This window comes from Rutilus rutilus (assembly GCF_951802725.1).
Source record: "Rutilus rutilus genome assembly, chromosome: 22".
Lineage (NCBI taxonomy): Eukaryota > Metazoa > Chordata > Actinopteri > Cypriniformes > Leuciscidae > Rutilus > Rutilus rutilus.
Window position 1 is genome coordinate 24480269 of NC_140227.1, and position 18658 is coordinate 24498926.

Below are 18658 nucleotides of genomic sequence, written 5' to 3' on the forward strand. Positions count from 1 at the left end.
ATTATTTAGGGTTTATTTTATTTATTTGTAAGGAAAAAAATATATATTTTAAATAAAGTTGGCCATTGGAGTAGGGGTGTGCGGTTTATATTGTCTACGATATCATAATTGTGGTCTTAACGATATGCGATCTGACATTATCGAGTATATCCCACATTACAAAAACACACCCAGAGAGCGCACACATACACGATTACATGTAGTCTAGTAGGCTAGGTTAGAGTAGTGCGTGTGAGCATTTAGAATGCACGCATTCACTGCGTGATTTAGTTTATTAAAATGCATTTATAATGCCCTCAAAATTCAGGATAAGGGGCAAAAATGCCCCATATCTGTTTTATATTTATATAATTGAATATAGTTATGACACCAAGAGTGCCGTTTTTCCCCCCCTCCAAATATCAGAACGATTACAAATGTGATATTGATTTTATACAACAATTCAAAAAACAAGTTAATATTAAGTGACTTACATTTTAGACACAATATTGCCTGTTTTTTCTCCTATTCGCCATCGCCAATGTAAATAGTTTGAAACAAGCCACAGCACTGTTTTGCATCTCTGAGAAACACTCCGTGGCGTTTCGTTACTGAATGAATCACCTTTTTGAACAAATTGGTTGAATGAATGATTCAATAAATCACCCGTTTGAATGAATCAGTTGAATCTCAATTGCTACTTACTCTGGTGGTTTTAATTTAATATGAAAATTATCTTTATTTTTTTTTAATATTATTATTAAATATATTATGTTTAAAATAGGGCTGCACTATTAATCGCAATGAAACCGCACGCGATTTGGCAAAGGCTGCGATTATTTTATGCGCAGTGTTAAAAAGCTTTTCAGTGCAGCACGGCTGATCTGTAGTAAATGCTGCTCCATCTGAACGCCAGAGGACGTCTCGCGCAGACACGCCAAATATGCCCCGCCGCAGAAGTACGATAACACACATCATTCCAGGAAATCCCTATGGGCATCATCGCTGTAGCTGAATAAACAGAAGATTGAAACACTTTGATTGATTAAACATGGCAGGGCTCTACGCTTGCATTTCTTTTTAGGAGCATTTGTGCTCCTAATAAAAAAAAAAAAAAAATTAGGAGCAGAGTCGAAAATTTACGAGCATCTTCTGATCAATGACAGAAATTAATCTTGGCGATATTTGACTCTTTAAAGACTTTGCCGGGGCTTTTTTTAAACCTTTGTAAGGGCTTTTTTTTATTTTTATTTTTTATTAAATGCCATCTTTAATGTCAAATTTATACATTTTATATTTATAAATTGAGTTAGAATAGTAAGACACAATCAGGAAGAATAAGTTACCAAACAAATGAAATCAGTATCAACAAAATCCATCTTTGCACTGCAGAGGTGACATAGAAGAACAAAAAGGTGGCATTTAGGTATATTTACAGACTGTTTAATGAGGCTCAGAAGTGGCGTGAATGCTTTTACATTCATAACAACGATATTATGAGATTTTGGAGAAGTTTTGGAATATAGAAATATTAAATGATTTAAATAACTGAAACTATACTTTAAAAAAAATGTAATTAAAACCACCAGTAGGAGGCGGCAAGTCACCGTCTTTGTCACTGAATCATTCATTCAATCGATTCGTTCAAATGGCTAATTCATTCAGGAACAAATCAAGCGACTCTTTATGAATGAGTCATTGAATCATTGACTCACTAGATTCATTCATAAACTAAACACCCGTGTTTGCTCGGAGATATGCAGCGGTTCAGCTTTGACTATTTTCGTTGACAAAATCCTTAAATTCCTAAACTTCCTAAAATATAAGTCACTAATATTACCTTCATGTTCATTGAATTGTTGTATAAAATCAATTTTACATTTGCAAACTCCCTTATAATCATTAAAAAGCTGGCACTTGTCTCAGTTCATCGCGATCTCACAAACTTTCCTTATAATCAATGAAATTATCTAGACTCCACAATAAATCTCATTATAACAAAGTACAGACACAATGTAAATAAGAGAGGATTCGCAAGCTTGCATGACTCGGCACTGAACAAACTCCAGCTAGGGGGTGGGTTTTAACTTAAACTTTGGCCATTGTGTCTCAAGAAATCACCAGCTATGTCTGTGATTGGCTACATTGCTCAATGCTGCAAAAACACGTTCTCTCATCAAGCTCTGCAGAGTGCAAACACAGATACACACTGGTACGTTTGCAAAATCTGTTTGGACAATATGCTGTTATTAGTTTCAACTAGAACCGGGCCTGATCGGGTCAGTTGCACTGGTGCTCCTAAATACTTTTTCACAGTAGCATGCAGTAATTTGCAGTCGCAAATGTGACTGAAATGGTCGCACTGTAGAGCCCTGCATGACTAATAAACACACGTCACGACTGCCTTATTTTGTGTAAGAAGTCACATAATTTCACAGAAGGATGCTCAGCTGTCATTTATGAAGTGAGTTTGGAGTAAAAGCATGTTAATAAATGTTGTCTTTTGTTGGACAAGAGGTTCATAAATGCTTCTCATGTTTTAAAATATGTTTGACGTGTTGCTTTTTCAAATGCACGTTATAAGTGACTCAAACTCACAGTGCTTTCATTTGAAGCAGTGTTGATTACTGATCACAGAGCCGTACATCAATGACTGCGCATAAAAAATAATTGCAGCCTTTGCGATTTCATAATCAATATCAATAATCAATAAGCCAAATCGGTTTAAGTGCAATTTCATGTAAATTGCGATTAATCGTGCAGCTGTAGTTTAAAACATCAAAACATTATTTATGCATTTGTAACTGCAGGTTAAATGCATTCATGTTGCCTCTGAGCTGCATTAAACAGACTGTGTAAATACATCCTTTTGTCACTTCAGATGCAGTTTCCTCTGCATTGCAAAGATTAATTTTGTTGATACTGATTTAATTTCATTGGTAACTATTGTGCTATTGTGTCTTATTATTCTAATTGAATTTATTGATTACATTTAAGAATATTGACACAAAAGATGATGCATACATTTAAATAGGTTTTAAAAAATGGCTTTATATAAAGGTAAAATGCCCAAAAAAGGCAAAAATCTATTTATTGCAAAATATAATTTGTCGCTTCTGCAAACTGACCACCACACAGAATATGAAGAATATCAAAAGTATTGTGAGTCAGCTATTCACAGCAGTCCTAAAACTGCCAAGGTACCAGCACAATAACACACTCAGCAAAATATCTCACTCAGCTAATTACCGTTATCGATAAAATCCCAGAAAAAATCGAGATATAATGTTTTTTATGTCACACAGCCCTACATAGGAGTGTAAAATTAATTTTAAAACTTACATTGGTTCAAATTGGGCTACTGTACTTCACGTAAATCACGATTCACGATTTTATCACGATTCTTTTTCATATTGGTTTTACTATTTTCCAAGTGACGGAGCACTACAGCCAAACTAATGTCCCTATTTTAAAAACAAAGTCTTACAATGTAACAAAATATAAAATAAGAATGGCAGACATTTAGGCCAAAATGGCGAAGATAAAAAACCTTTGTCATTATTTTCTTTTATTAAAAAATAAAAACAAAGATACACATTACATACATTTCAGTATAAACATTTTAGTACATCTTCTCAAGGGACAATACTATAGAAATTAAACTTGGATATATTTTAGAGTAGTCAATGTGCTGCTTGTATAGCAGTATATATTTACTGTCCTCTGAAAATAACTCCACATACAGCCATTATTGTCAAAATAGCTGGCAACAAAAGTTGAGTACACCTTAAGTGAACATGTCAAAACTGTGTCCAAAGTGTCAATATTTTGTGTGAGCACCATTGTTATGTAGCACTGCCTTCATCCTCCTAGGCATGGAATTCACCAGAGCTGCACAGGTTGTTGCTGGGATCTTCTTCCACTCCTCCATAATGACATCATAGAGCTTCTGGATGTTAGACACATGCCACTTCTCCACCTTCCGCTTGAGGATGCCCCACAGGTGCTCAAACAACTAACTAAAACTTACTGGAAAAACAAACACTTGAAAAACAGTGTTATAAGAACAACTTAAAATGACAAAAAACATGTTTGGGGGGAAAAATTATTTGAAGTGTAATCTGATTCTTTTTTTTAGTTTCCTTTGCATCCCATTTGATTACATGGAGAGGGCTGGGTTTATGACCTATACTGCAGCCAGCCACCAGGGGGCAATTTAAATGTTTTGGATTCACTTTACAGGACGTGTGCGGCACACTTGAGTCTTACAAACGTGTATAAATATACTTATTGCTTCTACCTACTTTACTATCTAGGTTCTGGAGTCTCCTCTTCACAGAGGAGACTCTCTCCCTTGTGGAGAGTGAGGGGAAAATAGGGCGAGACGGATGTGTAAGACCTGGGGGCGCTGCAGGACTTTGGAGTTAATGTTTTATTTTCGGCTCAGTGCGGCTCCAACCCAGCGCAACTCTAACGTGGGTAACGCAGCCTTGGGGTAGAGACTCCAGAGGGAGAAGGGAAGTCAAGCTACCTTTGCCGTGAAGTTAGCCAGATAAGGCGCCTCATTTTTCTCTGTGATTTATGTCTGTTTTTGTTTCCTGGGAATGGGATGATGAATTTGTTTTCCAGTGTTTTTAATGTTCAACTGAGAGAGAGACAGAGAGAGAGAGAGACGAGAGAGACAGAGAGAGAGAGAGAGAGAGAGAGAGAGAGACTGCCCACTCCTCTTATGTCGCTTATGGCTCAAACAAGTGGGTGATCGTACATGCGTTACTCTAGAGACGCTGCTTTTCAGTGTGACTGACCTGTATTCCCTTTGCAAGCACACATTACTCTAAAACTCGTTAATATTTATCACTGGCTAACGTCTGATTTTTGTTCACTTAGCACTGTTATATTTCTGCAAAGTCTTTGGTCAGGTATTCTGCTTATTGCCATGCTCTTGAAGGTCATTTTGAATGCATTAACCTTGCTATGGGCTTGCATCAGATATTTGAAAATAAATGACTTGCATGACAGTCATTCACCTCTGTAAGGAGTAGATGGGGAGTTTGTCTCATTCACTATTTAGCCGTAAAACAGAAAGGTATGAGGAGGGATAAAGGGAGATAAGAAAATTGAGATGAGAGAGAATGTGTTTGAAGAGACTGGTTGTTCAGAGTGTGGGAGGATGCTAATGAAAGTGAAGGGTTGCTTCCGGGGGTCAAACAGACCAAGCTCTCACATTGTCACATCAGTCACATTATTATTTTTTTCTCTTCCCTTTTCTATGTTTTAGCAAATGTAAAGAATTCCACCAGTCCTCTGCGCTTGCTCTCCCTCAGGAGGCCGACTGCTTTCTGTTCATTGATCCTGCCTGTTTTTATTAATAAAAATATTACTTGAACAATAAGGCTGGGGTTTTCAAACTTTAAGATTCCAAGGACCGTCAAATTTGATCCTCTACCTAAATTCCATGGCAGCTTACATTTTCATGTGTAAAAAACTGTGCTAAAAATTCATTTATAATGTGTATGAAAATGAAACTATTTTCCTTTCTCCCATAGCATCCACTTGTAGTCACTTGTTCCCAGTTAGAAAACTGCACTTAAAGGAATAGGTCACTTAAATTCTGTCTGTAAAATTCAATCGAAATAAATGTCTTTAACCAAACAGTTGACTTCCATTGTATTTTTTTTCCTACTATGGAAGTCAATGGGGTCCATCAACTGTCTGGTTACTGGCATTCTTCAAAAAATCTTCCTTTGTGTTCAGCAGAAGAAAGAAATTCATACAGGTTTGAAACAACTTGAGGGTGAGTAAATGACAGAAATTTTGTTTTTAAGTGAACTATATCTTTAAGTATAATATTGTTATAGGAACTGTGTTGAGATTGGAGTTTAAATGTGGTTATTTTGAAAGTCTGGTGGGGTTTATATCTCATTTAAAGCACATAATGTGAAAGTTTCTGTCCATTTGGCCTCATCTTTAAATGGTTAAGGACCTAACCTCCTTGTATAGCTAATTGAAACTTTTGGTAAAAACCCACAAAGTGCATAGGGAAGGTGAAGGACAGAAGTTTGAAGATGGATGAGAGAAAAGGGGAGCTAAAGAAGAGCAAACCATCTCATGCTTATTTTCGACACGTTTTTCCCGGAACGAATGTGCCACTTTATGTGATTATGAGCAGTGGGACACTGCTCTCAATGCAGCCTCTCTTGATTGGAGCCTCCTGTGGCGGTAAAGTGTTCTGCCTTTTGTTTAAGACTGCCGTTCTGCCGGCACTTGTGGGATTGATTAATATTGTTATTCAGACACAAGCGTCCATCTCCAGATGTTCTGCTTTTGTAATCGAACGCTCCTTCGAAGGAGGGGGCAGGAAAGAGGGAGAACTTAGGAGAAAAAGAAAAAGCAAGCTGCTGTTTGATGTCAGGCTTACTGATACAAAAAGGCCTGGTAATGATTGCCTTCACTCGAGCTGATCATACCAGCTGCATCCCTTACTTCTGAGAAGAGAGAGGGAAAGAAATGAAAATGATTCTGTCGTCAGATGGCCAGACTTGGATGCTCATTTCATACAAGGAATTTTCAAAGAGATTTTGCTTCTGATAACTTCACATGCAGTGGAAAGAGTACTAAAAAAACATACTCAAGTAAAAGTACAAAAATTCCAAAAAATGTGGTCTGAGTAGAGTAAAAAGTACTTGTCCAAAAAACTACTTGAGTAAGAGTAAAAAAAGTAGCTTATTTAAAAGTACTCATGGGTAGTGAGTACTGAGCTGAGTGAGTACTGAGGATTCTAGAATTTGATTTGATGACAGTCACGAGACCGATTACTCGATCCAATCACGTTGATGGATAAAAATAAAATTTTAAAACGAGCATGTAACGAGTAACGACCGCAAACAAAAGGAAAATAGCAGAGTAAAAGTACTGATACATCACTTAAAATGTACTCAAGTAAAAGTAAAATTACACAATTTTTAAACTACTCAAAGTACAATTTTGGAAAAAATTTAATACTTAATTACAGTAACGTGAGTATTTGTAATTTGTTACTTCACACTCCTGTTCACCTGGTGGTAGATATGTTGTTTGGGAGAAAGTGTTTTGCTTGATTTGCCGTCTGTGAGAATGTGAAATTTCGACGGCGTGTAAGAGAGTGCCGCTTCTGACCTCTTTGCTTTTCTGCCCGCCTCATTCTCGAACACGCTGACCTCTCTCCGCCGCATCATGTTGACAGGAACTACTGGCACCCTTTTGGTTTGAAGGGAGTCACCCTTGGTTTTTCAGCTGCTTTGCTTCGACTGACTATTCTTGTCTTCTGCTGAAGATGGAAGTATATGGTTTCTTATGTGTAAGTTATGCGTTTCAATGAAGCTCTTATCACGACCCTAGGCCTGGCCTGCTCGGTATCATCCACTGCCTGCTTCCTGTAATAAAAATATAAATTTAACTCTCTCACGTTGCAACCTCATTCTTAACCTGTCAACATCTGGCAACCCTCCTCCTCTAGCACTTGTCACTTGCTGACATTTATGTCAGAATGTACGGTGTTACTGAATAACAGGGGGGGTGATAAATCTATACTTTTAATGTCAGCCTGGGGCATTTAAATTGCTGCTTTGGTTTTGATGAGAAGATTAATTGATTGTGTGGTAGTCTAATTGGTTGTCATTTTTTCTCTTTACTTTGTTGGTTTACTGTATGATTCCTTGGTGCGTATAAGAGACTTCTTTAAAAAAAGAAGAAGAAAAACATTAACCCTCTGAGGTCGGCAAACGCGCCCCCGCGTTTTGCTGGATTTTTTTCACATAGAAGCAACATAAACTTAAAAAAGTCCGTCATTTACGGTCATATTAATAAAATAAATACATGATTATAAACTATAGAGGGTCTTCTTTTTTTGTGTACACTCACATTAACATCAAAACCTTGTTTTTATTTTTAAATAAATAAAATAAACAGGGTGCGCTTTCAGCTCACTCTGTCTCCGCAAAAATCTTTTTGAAACAAGTCTGGAAAATGAACTGAAACTCAGCTAATACTTATCACACAACCATGAAACATGCGTCTAAAGAAAGCTTTAAATTTCTACTTTTAAATAAAACAATTCACATTCAAAACAAATATTCTCCTGCAATGTAATCTGTAAGAAACTAAAGAGAAGTACAGTTTCTCCCGTCTCACCTAATTATCGGTAATGAGTTCACACCCACTCGCAGAGCGCGCTATTCATAAGATAATGAGCTGAGGTGATCTATGCAAAATAAGGTAAACGCCCCCTGAAATGCCTTAAAACCAGCAAGTTTCATTTATTCACTTTCCTGTGCTGTTGGAAGATGACACGAGTTCAAATTTTGCTCAGAAGAAGAGCAGGACTCTGACGACGAACGTTTGTATTTTGAGCGACGAACGTTGAGCGACTTGATCCAGCCGTGGATAATATTTCGGGTAAGTCTTTTTAAATTTACTTGCATTAGTTGACACATGTTCGCATTTATGAGGAAAAAACAATATTACGTGACAGTTCTCCATTATGGACGCGAGCGCTCTGAAGCAGCACTAAAAGACTTTCAAACTTTCACAGAGACTTCAAAACAGAAAGCACAAATCCATTCTTTAAAACGAATTTCGTTTTGTTTTAATTGTATCTTAATTTTAATATTATTTTCATTAACAAATTTCCTGGATTTAATACATAAAAAGTAAATAGGCTAGCAATCACAACATAAGGTTACTATTTCGAATTTACGTAACGTTTTTGACGACACGGGACCATGGGCTGGGCCACTCGGAGGTTGCTTCCGGGAATAGTAGGCTACTGCCCTACAGTATTAAAAGTCGCATATAATTTATAACATATTATTGTTTATAAGGTTATAGTGTGCGTTATTTGTTTTCTCTTTAACTTCTTTCACCTCTTTTCATGTTTGGGGGGTCGGATTGTACAAGTTACTTTTGTTTATCGCTCACAATTGCTTTGTTTATAACAGACTGATTATTTTTTTTATTTTGGTCACATTTGATTTGCTTAGAGCAAATTTAGAACATTATGTTCTCCGGTAAAGACGGTCTTCAGATGATCCTGGACAGCGAGGAATAACTCACCTTGGCTTTTCCTCAGAGGAAGATTGTAACTCAGACGAACGGCAGCATGTTCAAGAGCGAATTGATCACGCCGAGTAAACACCGAGTTTTCACGTGAGTAAATACGTGAACTCAAGTGGTCTAGTGGTAGAACATTTGCCTAGCGTGTCAGAGGTTTTGAGTTCGAATCTGCACTCATAGTTTTTTTTTTTTTTTTTTGTCAAATCAGATTATGTTTATCAGTGGTTGTATATCAGGCAGAGACATGTGTGTGTGTGTATTTTGTTTTGTAATTTCACTGGAACGAAAAGAGAGTCTCCACAACGGATTGAAGCGCGCGTCCGAGTGAAGACTGCGCGAGCCTAAAACAAACACAGTATCCGCGTCTGACTCGCGGGAATCCACGGCGCAAACCTGTGAGGGGCTGTGTTTTCTCGAGCCCCATATCAGCTCAAGAAAACACAAGTTTATTCAGATCATTACTTGTTTACACCGTCTCGCAGCGCTGTGAGGAATAATAATAATAAGGGAAAATGTCCCTCAAAAGGTAGATGTAAACAAACTATTAAAAGGTAAATATAATTTTTTTTTCTTTAAATAATTTTTATTGTGTTTTATTAGTAACAAATTTGGGGAGAGGATAAATATTCCAAAACTGAAAATACAGTATGAGAATTTACTGCACAGTTACTAGACATGTTTACCTTGGATATTATACAATTTACAAGCACAATTTGTGGAAAAAAAAATGTATATAAAAAATATAAATAAAATTTATTTTTGTGTATAAATATATACACATGTATATGTGTGTGTGTGTATGCACATATATATATTTGTATAAGCAACGTATTAAACTGCAAATTAGCATTTATATTCCTTATAATAAAAATGAAAGACCTATGTTACAGACATATGAAAGACAACATTTCGTTGATTAGTTTTGGATAGATTATACATTTTTACTGTAAAATATCTGCCACCTCAAATAAGCTTTTATTTGCCAATTTTTTTGTCAAAAATAATCAAATAATCAATCAAATCCTTAACTTTGAAATATGTATGATAAAATGTATACTTTAGTTTGTACAAAGAAAGATTACACTTGAATTGTTGTTTATTTAAATATTTACAAGGTAGATGTAAACAAACTATTAAAAGGTAAATATAAGCCTTTTCTTTAAATAATTTTTATTGTGTTTTATTAGTGACAAATTTGGGGAGAGGATAAATATTCCAAAACTGAAAATACAGTATGAGAATTAACGGCACAATTACATGTTTTCCTTGGATATTATAGGCCAAATTGCAAGCACAATATGTGGAAAAATAAAAAAGAATTGAGATGCTTCCAACTGTTGCTCTTGCATTCTTGTGGCTCAGTGACTCACCTGAATGAATGGCTCATTAAGTATGCGGTCCTCAGGTGTGAACCACTACATATGCATGATCTGTGACGCCCACTCCGCATATGGCCTTTCCAAACAGAAAGTGCTTTGCAAAATTCAAATCAATGTATTGTGTTATGTGAAGGATTAGGCAGGGTGATTTTCACATAATTTTGAAGAAAAAACACTAGGCGATGACATCCATTAGACAAAAGTCTTATTGGCACATATTTAGTGTGTGTTTTGTGGTCTTATTTCAGAAACTTTAGTTTTTAGTTTTTTCAATAACCACGCATAAACATTATTCTCTCAAAAATGCAGACATGTACATTCTTGTTGCTCACATATTATGGTAGCCCTGTTTGTGCTAAATAGTGTGTAATTTTTTTTTGCCATTACTATGTTTATAAGCAACTGAAAAAAGCACAAATGTCAGGGCATGTCAGAACATCTCAAGGACCCCAAAAACACCTCAGACCCCAGAGGGTTAATGACGCAAAACTTTTGAACAGTACTTACCTTGCTTCATTTTCAGCTTTATCTCTTTCTTCCCCTCAAGTTAGTTTTACTTTTAGTCTAAAATGTTGTCTATTTTTTATATAGGCTACCTGCATTTATATCAGCAGCATGGTTTGAGACACAAAGTAAACTAAAATAAATAAGCATTAACAAAAACAAAACAAAAACAAAACTGAAATATCAGTAGTATAAAATGATGAATTATTAAATTGAAAGTGCAGAGTAAAAGTGTCTCTCTCCTCTTTCACTCTCATTGGCTATCTTACTCCTTTTGTTGATCCTGTTTGCATTTCATTACACTTCACTATTTCTTCATTCCTGAGAAACTACTTGATTATGCCATTTTGCCAGAAATTTGCTCCGGTTGACAATCCCCCATCCTGATTTTTCAATTACTGACACTTTCCTAATCTTATTCCATCCATAAAAAAAGAAAATAAATAACCCTACAAATGAGATGAATTCAGCATGAGGGCGACACAGCGTCTAAATGCACGTTTCTTGGAAACCGACATTGTCTTTAATTTACTACTCATTTGAGTGTTGAGACACGTCCGTGCCTCTTTATTCGGCTAAACTAACAGTTCATTTCATCCATAATAACAAGCATCATTGTCGTCATTTTGATTTAGACGAGCTGGAATCCCATCAGCAAATGAATTTTGTTGATGGACTACTACACTCCCCTTCTCTGTTTTCTCCGCTCCAGTCCGATTTGACAAATTCAATTCAGGGTGAGCCCCCCTTTTGCTTCACCTTGAAAATTCACACAGGCATACATGCTAGGATTTGATTAGTGGATGCTTGGAGGCATGCGGCTTGTTGATTAGAATTGGACGAGGACTGCATTTTGATGTGAACAGACATTACACTGACTCTTGCTTTCGCTCTCTCGCCACATAAACACTCGCTCTTCCTCTGTATTGCCCTCGTATCTTCTCTGCGAACATGCTTTGATTCTCTGCTTGACTCTACTTTCTTGCCGACTTTCACTGTACTCTGTCGTTCTCTCATCAGCTCCATCCTTTTTTCTCCTCTTCATCTCCTTCTCTCATTATCATTTGTTTCCTTCCCCTCTCCTCCCAGTGGGAAGCCTCCTTTCTTGGCCATTGGCAGGTTCTCTAATCAATATGATCAGGGGAAAAGCTGGCGAATGAAAGAAACCGATGGCTTTTTTGTATTCAGCTACATATTACTCTGCTCTCTGCTGATTATTTTGTTACTATGGTACATTTACCTCTGTGGTGAGATGTGATTAACCAGATCTTAGGGGGCCTGAGCCCTCAACTCCCATCGCAATCAGCCGCAATACCTAAAAGACTGGCCAAGATTTCATCTTCCTTTCACACCTCTCAACGACTACAAGTTAAATATGTTCAGAGAGCCTTATTCTGTCTACGCACACCCAAGAGACCCCATGTACTTGAAATCATTACAATCCCTTTGGAGTGGCTGAAGCAAGGGGAAGTTACTGAACAAAAAGAGAGAAAGGAAGGCGTGGGGGAGTGTAAAAAGAAAAAGAGAAGTATGTAGATCCATATTTACGACATGGTGGCTTGTAATAAGGTCCCTTCATCATAGCTTCTCAGGTCCCTGGGTTCCGGCTATAGTACGACAGCATCCTTCCATGTTGGAGAAGCCATAGTTTTGATCCTCCTACAGTTTATTTGCATATAGGGAAGGACTTGAATGGGTTAAATGGTGACATGTATTCATAAGTGTTGTCAAAAATATAGATACTTTGATATGTATCGATACTGAAATATCTGAAATGATTCGAATACTCCTTTCTGCAGTATCGATACATTAATACCAGCTCCTCTCCGACAGAGAGTTGACATGCACCCACCTCCTCTTATTCAGTCGTCACTCCGGTTAAATAGTGTTGGTGTGATCGGGTCTGAATTCCGGTGCGGGCTTGCACATAATACTAAAATTTCCACAGATTTCGCACTCACATCCGAAGCGTGCACACATAATAAAGCCGCCTCTTACATACAAGTGCCAAAATGAGCTCTTTCGCGGCTTATTCATGGTCAAATACACACTAAAACCTTGGTGAGTATTAGCGTAAACACAGTCGTAAACGGTTCAGGAATAATGTGTAACAGTATTTTGTATCCGTGGGTGCATCAAGTCTTAGTAATAAGCACCCTAATAAACGTGCCGATCTCTATGTTGTTAATGTTAATCAACCAACAAAAGATAATAAGAAAATCACTTAGTGCTCTTGACTGATTAACTTAATCTCTAAATTGTTCAATGAAGATTATCAAATGTTATTTTAAATTTGATTACTTTGTTTCTTTATTCAGTTTCTTTCCTGAATATTACTGTTGTAATGCTAGTAATTTGTTTATTTTGTAAAGTAAAAAATTTCGTTTATCTTTTTTAAATTCAATTTACCATTTGAAATCCTTGTGCTGTAAGCTATTGCAACAAAATTACCCCATTGTAAAAACAAATACATCGAGTTATGAAATTTGTGAGAATGGTAATGTAATTGATCAACGTTTATATATGAAAAAAGCTTAATCATATTTAAGTGATCTCTTCATAAGACATTTTTGGATATTTTTAATATGCAGCGTTTTTTCCCTGTTGCATCGAAAATTATATTAAATATCCATACTTTTCAAGGTATCATATCGAAGTAAAATATTCCAGTATTGTGACAGCACTAATTCATAATATATGGTTGTGGTACACATGCACACAATATCATGCTTTTTTATTTATTTAGTGCCAACTCCGCATTTTATGTAATGTGCTGGAACCATTCGTGTCCACCTGTAAAGTGCATTATATTGCAATATATGTATTTTATTTTCTTATCTCTCTCTCTCTCTCTCTCTCTCTCTCTCTCTCTCTCTCTCTCTCTCTCTCTCTCTCTCTCTCTCTCTCTCTCTCTCTCTCTCTCTCTCTCTCTCTCTCTCTCTCTCTCTCTCTCTCTCTCTCTCTCTCTCTCTCTCTCTCTAAATCACATTATGAAATAAATGTTTTTCTCCAAAACATGTTGGGAACAATTATTTGCCCCTTTTATTAAATACTTTTTGCAACCTCCTTTTCCAAGATAACAGCTCTGAGTCTTCTCCTATAATGCATATGAGTTTGGAGAACACCTGACAAGAGATCAGAGACCATTCCTCCATACAGAATAGGGTTGGGACGATACACCTATCGATATGTTTTGCTATATATATAATATAATATAATATAATATAATATAATATTTTTTTTTTAAGAATTATAATTCAAGTATTGCGATTCTATATTGCAAAATTTTTTTTAACACTAGACCATCGGGAAAAGTTAAATCATACACTTATACACACTGTACATGATGTATAGACCTTATGTAGCCCCGCCCCTTTTCAGCGCTGCGCTCGTTGTCTTTTGACTTCCAGTCTGTATTTTCACAGCGATTTTGCGTGTTTATTAATGAACGGCTCGTTTTAAAATCTTTCCGGTCGACTGACATTTAAGTCGTCTGCTTTAAACATTACAGTCCTCATGATAACTTTCGTTAACTTTACATTAAGTAAATCCACTTAAAAAGCGAATTACTCCTGGACAGCGATGCCATAGAAATATACAGAGCGACCGCAAAAACGGAAGTTAAAAGACAATATTCTAAAGATGGTGGCGCCCTCGTTTCTCTGGCGCAGAAGGTCTATAAGATGAGTCATATTTACAAAAACAAATCATCACATCTTTCTGACTTTTATTTCAGAAGCATCATACAATACTACATTCTCTTGAATAAATGATTCAATAACAAATACATTTTTTAACAGTCACTTGTCGCCACTTAGTGGCGGAACAATGTAACTGATAAATGCGTTATTTTAAGCACCAAGTTTCCATCAAAAGCTGATTTTGATCGCTATCGTAGACATCAGAGTGTTTGCTGCCAAAAAAGCCAAAAAACTTTTGTTTCATCTGACCATAGAACCTGTCCCGTTTGAAGTTCCAATAGTGTCAGTTACTTTTCAAACTTTTTATGGACAGATAAAAAAAAAAAAAAAAAAAGGCAGTGTTTTGGCACCAAACACTTAATATGGGTTTGGTTCATACAGGGATAAAAAGTATGCCATGTGTAAAATGAAATACTCTGCTGTATCTTTAATGCTGTGGGCCTCATTTTCTGCCAGAGGTAGAAGACAGAGGACATCTTGTTCAGATACATGGCATCATGGATTCGATCAAATACCAACAGATAAAAATCAAAACCTGACAACCTCTGCTAGAAATCTTATAACGGGCCATGTTTGGATCTTCCAACAGGACAGTGATCCAAAAACAAACATCAAAATCAAAACAAAAATGGGTCACTGTGCACAAAACCAAGCATCTGCAATGGCCATCCCAGTCCCCAGACCTGAACCCTATAGAAAAGGAGTGGGCTGAACTGAGGAGAAGTGCCAACATGGATCTGGAGAGATTCTGTATGGAGGAATGGTCTCTGATCTCTTGTCGGGTGTTCTCCAAACTCTTCAGGCATTATAGGGGAAGACTCAGAGCTGGTATCTTGGAAAAAGTAGGTTGCAAAAAGTATTTAATAAAAGGGGGCAAATAATTGTTCCCAATGTGTTTTGGTGAAAAACATTTGTTTCATAATGCGATTTTTCCCTCCACTTTCAATTCTTTTACTTCAATAAAAGGTTCGATTTTTGCATTTAAAAAAATAAAAATAATCAAAAGGATAAACAATACAGATTTATTTTTTACAGCCATCTTTGATCATATTTACCAAGGGGGCAAATAATTCTGACCAGCACTGTACATACATGCATACATACATACATACATACATACATACATACATACATACATACATACATACAGTCAAACGAAAAATTATTCAGAAATACCAGATATAATTTTTTTTATTTTTTTTTTTACTAGTGGGTGCAGGGCACTATAGTTCATTTATGTAAGTGAGGATAGCAAAATAAAGTAAACTGTAACATACCCAAAAATTCTACATACAGTGGACTACCAGTAAAATGTATAAAAATTTGGGACCAAAAATTATTCAGGTACTTTGACCTGACCATGTTTTGATTAAGTGTTTTTTCCTTTAATTATTAATGCAACCTTTTTACACTACAGACAATATTAAGCATTGCTTGTTAATTGGTTGACCTAAATTGGTATTATCTAATTGTGTACTTAAATTTAACAGCTGACAGCTATTAAACCTAATTCATTTGTGAGACAGTCTAACAGAAGGTTGACCCAAACACACACACACACATAAATAAATAAATATATATATATATATATATATATATATATATATATATATATATATATATATATATATATATATATATATATATATATATATATATATATATATATATATATATATATTCACTCTAAAATAAAAACTAAAATGCAGAAAATAAATAGTCCCACTGCTGCAATTTTTGTATCCACCTGTAAATTGCAGTATGGTTGCAAAGTATTTTACCTTTTGACTTTTGCTGTTTCGTGATGAAACTGTCACGAGGACTCATTTTGGTGAAAACCTTCTGTCTGTGAAACTGTGGTGATATCAATCCTGCCACAGCTCAGCTAGGAGAGCACTTCCTCTCAATCTCATCGGACTGCCTCTGTATTGCTTTCCATTTTACTTTACACAGCATTATCTTTCTCCCTCCTCTGTTCTCTTTTCCTCAGTCCACCTTAGTTTCTAGTTTCCGGGTTGTGGTCAATTTCGGCTGTAATTTAGCCTGGGAAGCACACCCACTCCTCTTGACACTGGCTTTCTGAAAATTGGCTATTGATGCTCACCGCTCTTCTACACTTACACTGAGGCAATTTCACACAGTTCTGTGAGACCGCACTCAACCCAGCCCACTTTGACTGACATGATCAACAGCTCATAATATGGCAGATGAGCTTTTCTCTTGTTTTTACCTGACTGATTTTAGTGGGCTTAACCGCCAATTTATCAGTGATTCTCTTTGGCTACTATGGACTTAAGTACACAATGAATCACAACTTGAAAATTGCGTGAAATTGCAGTGTAAGTTTGTTTTTTTAGGTGTTTGTGGAAAAGAATGAGGCTTGAACAATGAAGTTTACCTGCATCTTAAGGATCTTGAACAAATTGATGGATAAATGCTTTGCATGCAAATTATTGCCTGGATTATTGAGTGGGAGTTTACTTTGAAATAATTTTTTTTTTTTTTTTTATGTTAATTTGAGTTTCAGTCTTTAATCTTTTTAGACAAAATAAAAAAATTAAAATAGACAAAATATTTTTAAATATCTTAATTTTAATATCAGCCATTTATTATTGCCCATAACATGAAAATAATTATTGGTATCTGATAGAATTTAGAATTGTTACTGTAAAAGATGTATCAGGCCTGAACAAGGTTTTTCACCTATACTTATAGTTTTGAAGTCATACAATATATTATGAAATTAATAGGATAATAGAATATTAATTATATAATATACAAAATATTTTATTGGAATCTCTGCTTTGTTGGACCATGTTATTACTGTTACATCCAAATAAAAGCTTATGTTTTCAGAAACATCTGTTATAGTCTGCAGTATGAACTCTGTGACCTGCTTGCTACACACAATGGGTTAATCGGTTTGTTTATGCTTATTGAATTCCCTCATTATTAATCAATGCCTCACTCGACATGCTTCCCCTTTCGTTATTGGAGAGTTAAATTTCCGCCGTGGCAATTCCCACAGACAATAGAGGCCAAATCAATGGAGATGTAGAGTGCAAGATTGTGTCTGAATGGAATTAAAATAAACATCTTTGCTCTATTAGCAATGCCTTTCACTTTTAGCTCCAGGGGGAGAGCTTAATTTGTTGAAGAATCTAGTGTGGGAATATAGTAACGTTAAATAGGCTCTGACAAACTCCACTCTGATAAAGCTTGTTGACACTTATGTTTCTGTCCTGGTATGCAATACATTCTGGTTTATTTAGTTAATATAATTTACATACTTCAGTTCTTCTTAGCCCTTTACCTTGACTGTTCCAAGCTGGTGGAATGACCTGCCTAACTCAACCCGAGAATCTTTCGAATCTTTCATCAACACTTCACCCTTTAATACTAACACTTACTATTCCATATATCTATAAATTTTTTAAAAAAAAAACCTTGCTACGTCACATGTACTGTGCTAGACTAACTGGGACATGTCATACTTGCATATTGTTGCCCTATTTTTTGTCTTGATTGCTTCTATTACTCTCCTCATTTGTAAGTCGCTTTGGATAAAAGCGTCTGCTAAATGATTAAATGCAAATGTACCCTAACATGTTTTTTCCCCCTTCCAGCTGGGTGCAGAGTTTTGGCCATGAGGGTCTGGGCCTCCTGTTGGAAACGCTGGAGAAGCTCCTCCTCAAAAAACAGTAAAACAAATTCCATTATATTTCTTAGGCAAAAGCTTCCTACTAGGTTTTAAGTGCACTTTATCCTCAGCATGAGCCCTGAGCTCTGTACAGTTTAACTAAACTCTGACTCTGATGTTTTTGTCTTCTGGAAACCCACTGAGCTTCCCTCCCTCTTTCCCTTACACTCTTTCTTTCTTTCTTTCTTTCGTGTTTTGTTTTTCAGCCAAGAAAAGGTGGATAAGAAGAGTCAACACAAAGTCATTCAGTGCCTGAAGGCCTTTATGAACAACAAGGTAATAACGTCACTGAGCTGCGGGTTCAC

At 36.1% G+C, this 18658-nt stretch overlaps 1 protein-coding gene across 6 annotated transcripts in view; it reads left to right on the forward strand.

Moving 5' to 3' along the window:
* The window catches only part of diaph3 (diaphanous-related formin 3), a 320772-nt gene that overhangs the window by 112959 nt on the left and 189155 nt on the right, over positions 1–18658 (forward strand). For all 6 annotated transcript variants that reach the window (XM_084394616.1, XM_084394618.1, XM_084394615.1 and 3 more), the window contains 2 exons: positions 18280–18354; positions 18560–18629. In XM_084394616.1, coding sequence (XP_084250742.1) covers positions 18280–18354; positions 18560–18629 — 145 coding nt within the window. The remainder of the gene's footprint in view (positions 1–18279; positions 18355–18559; positions 18630–18658) is intronic.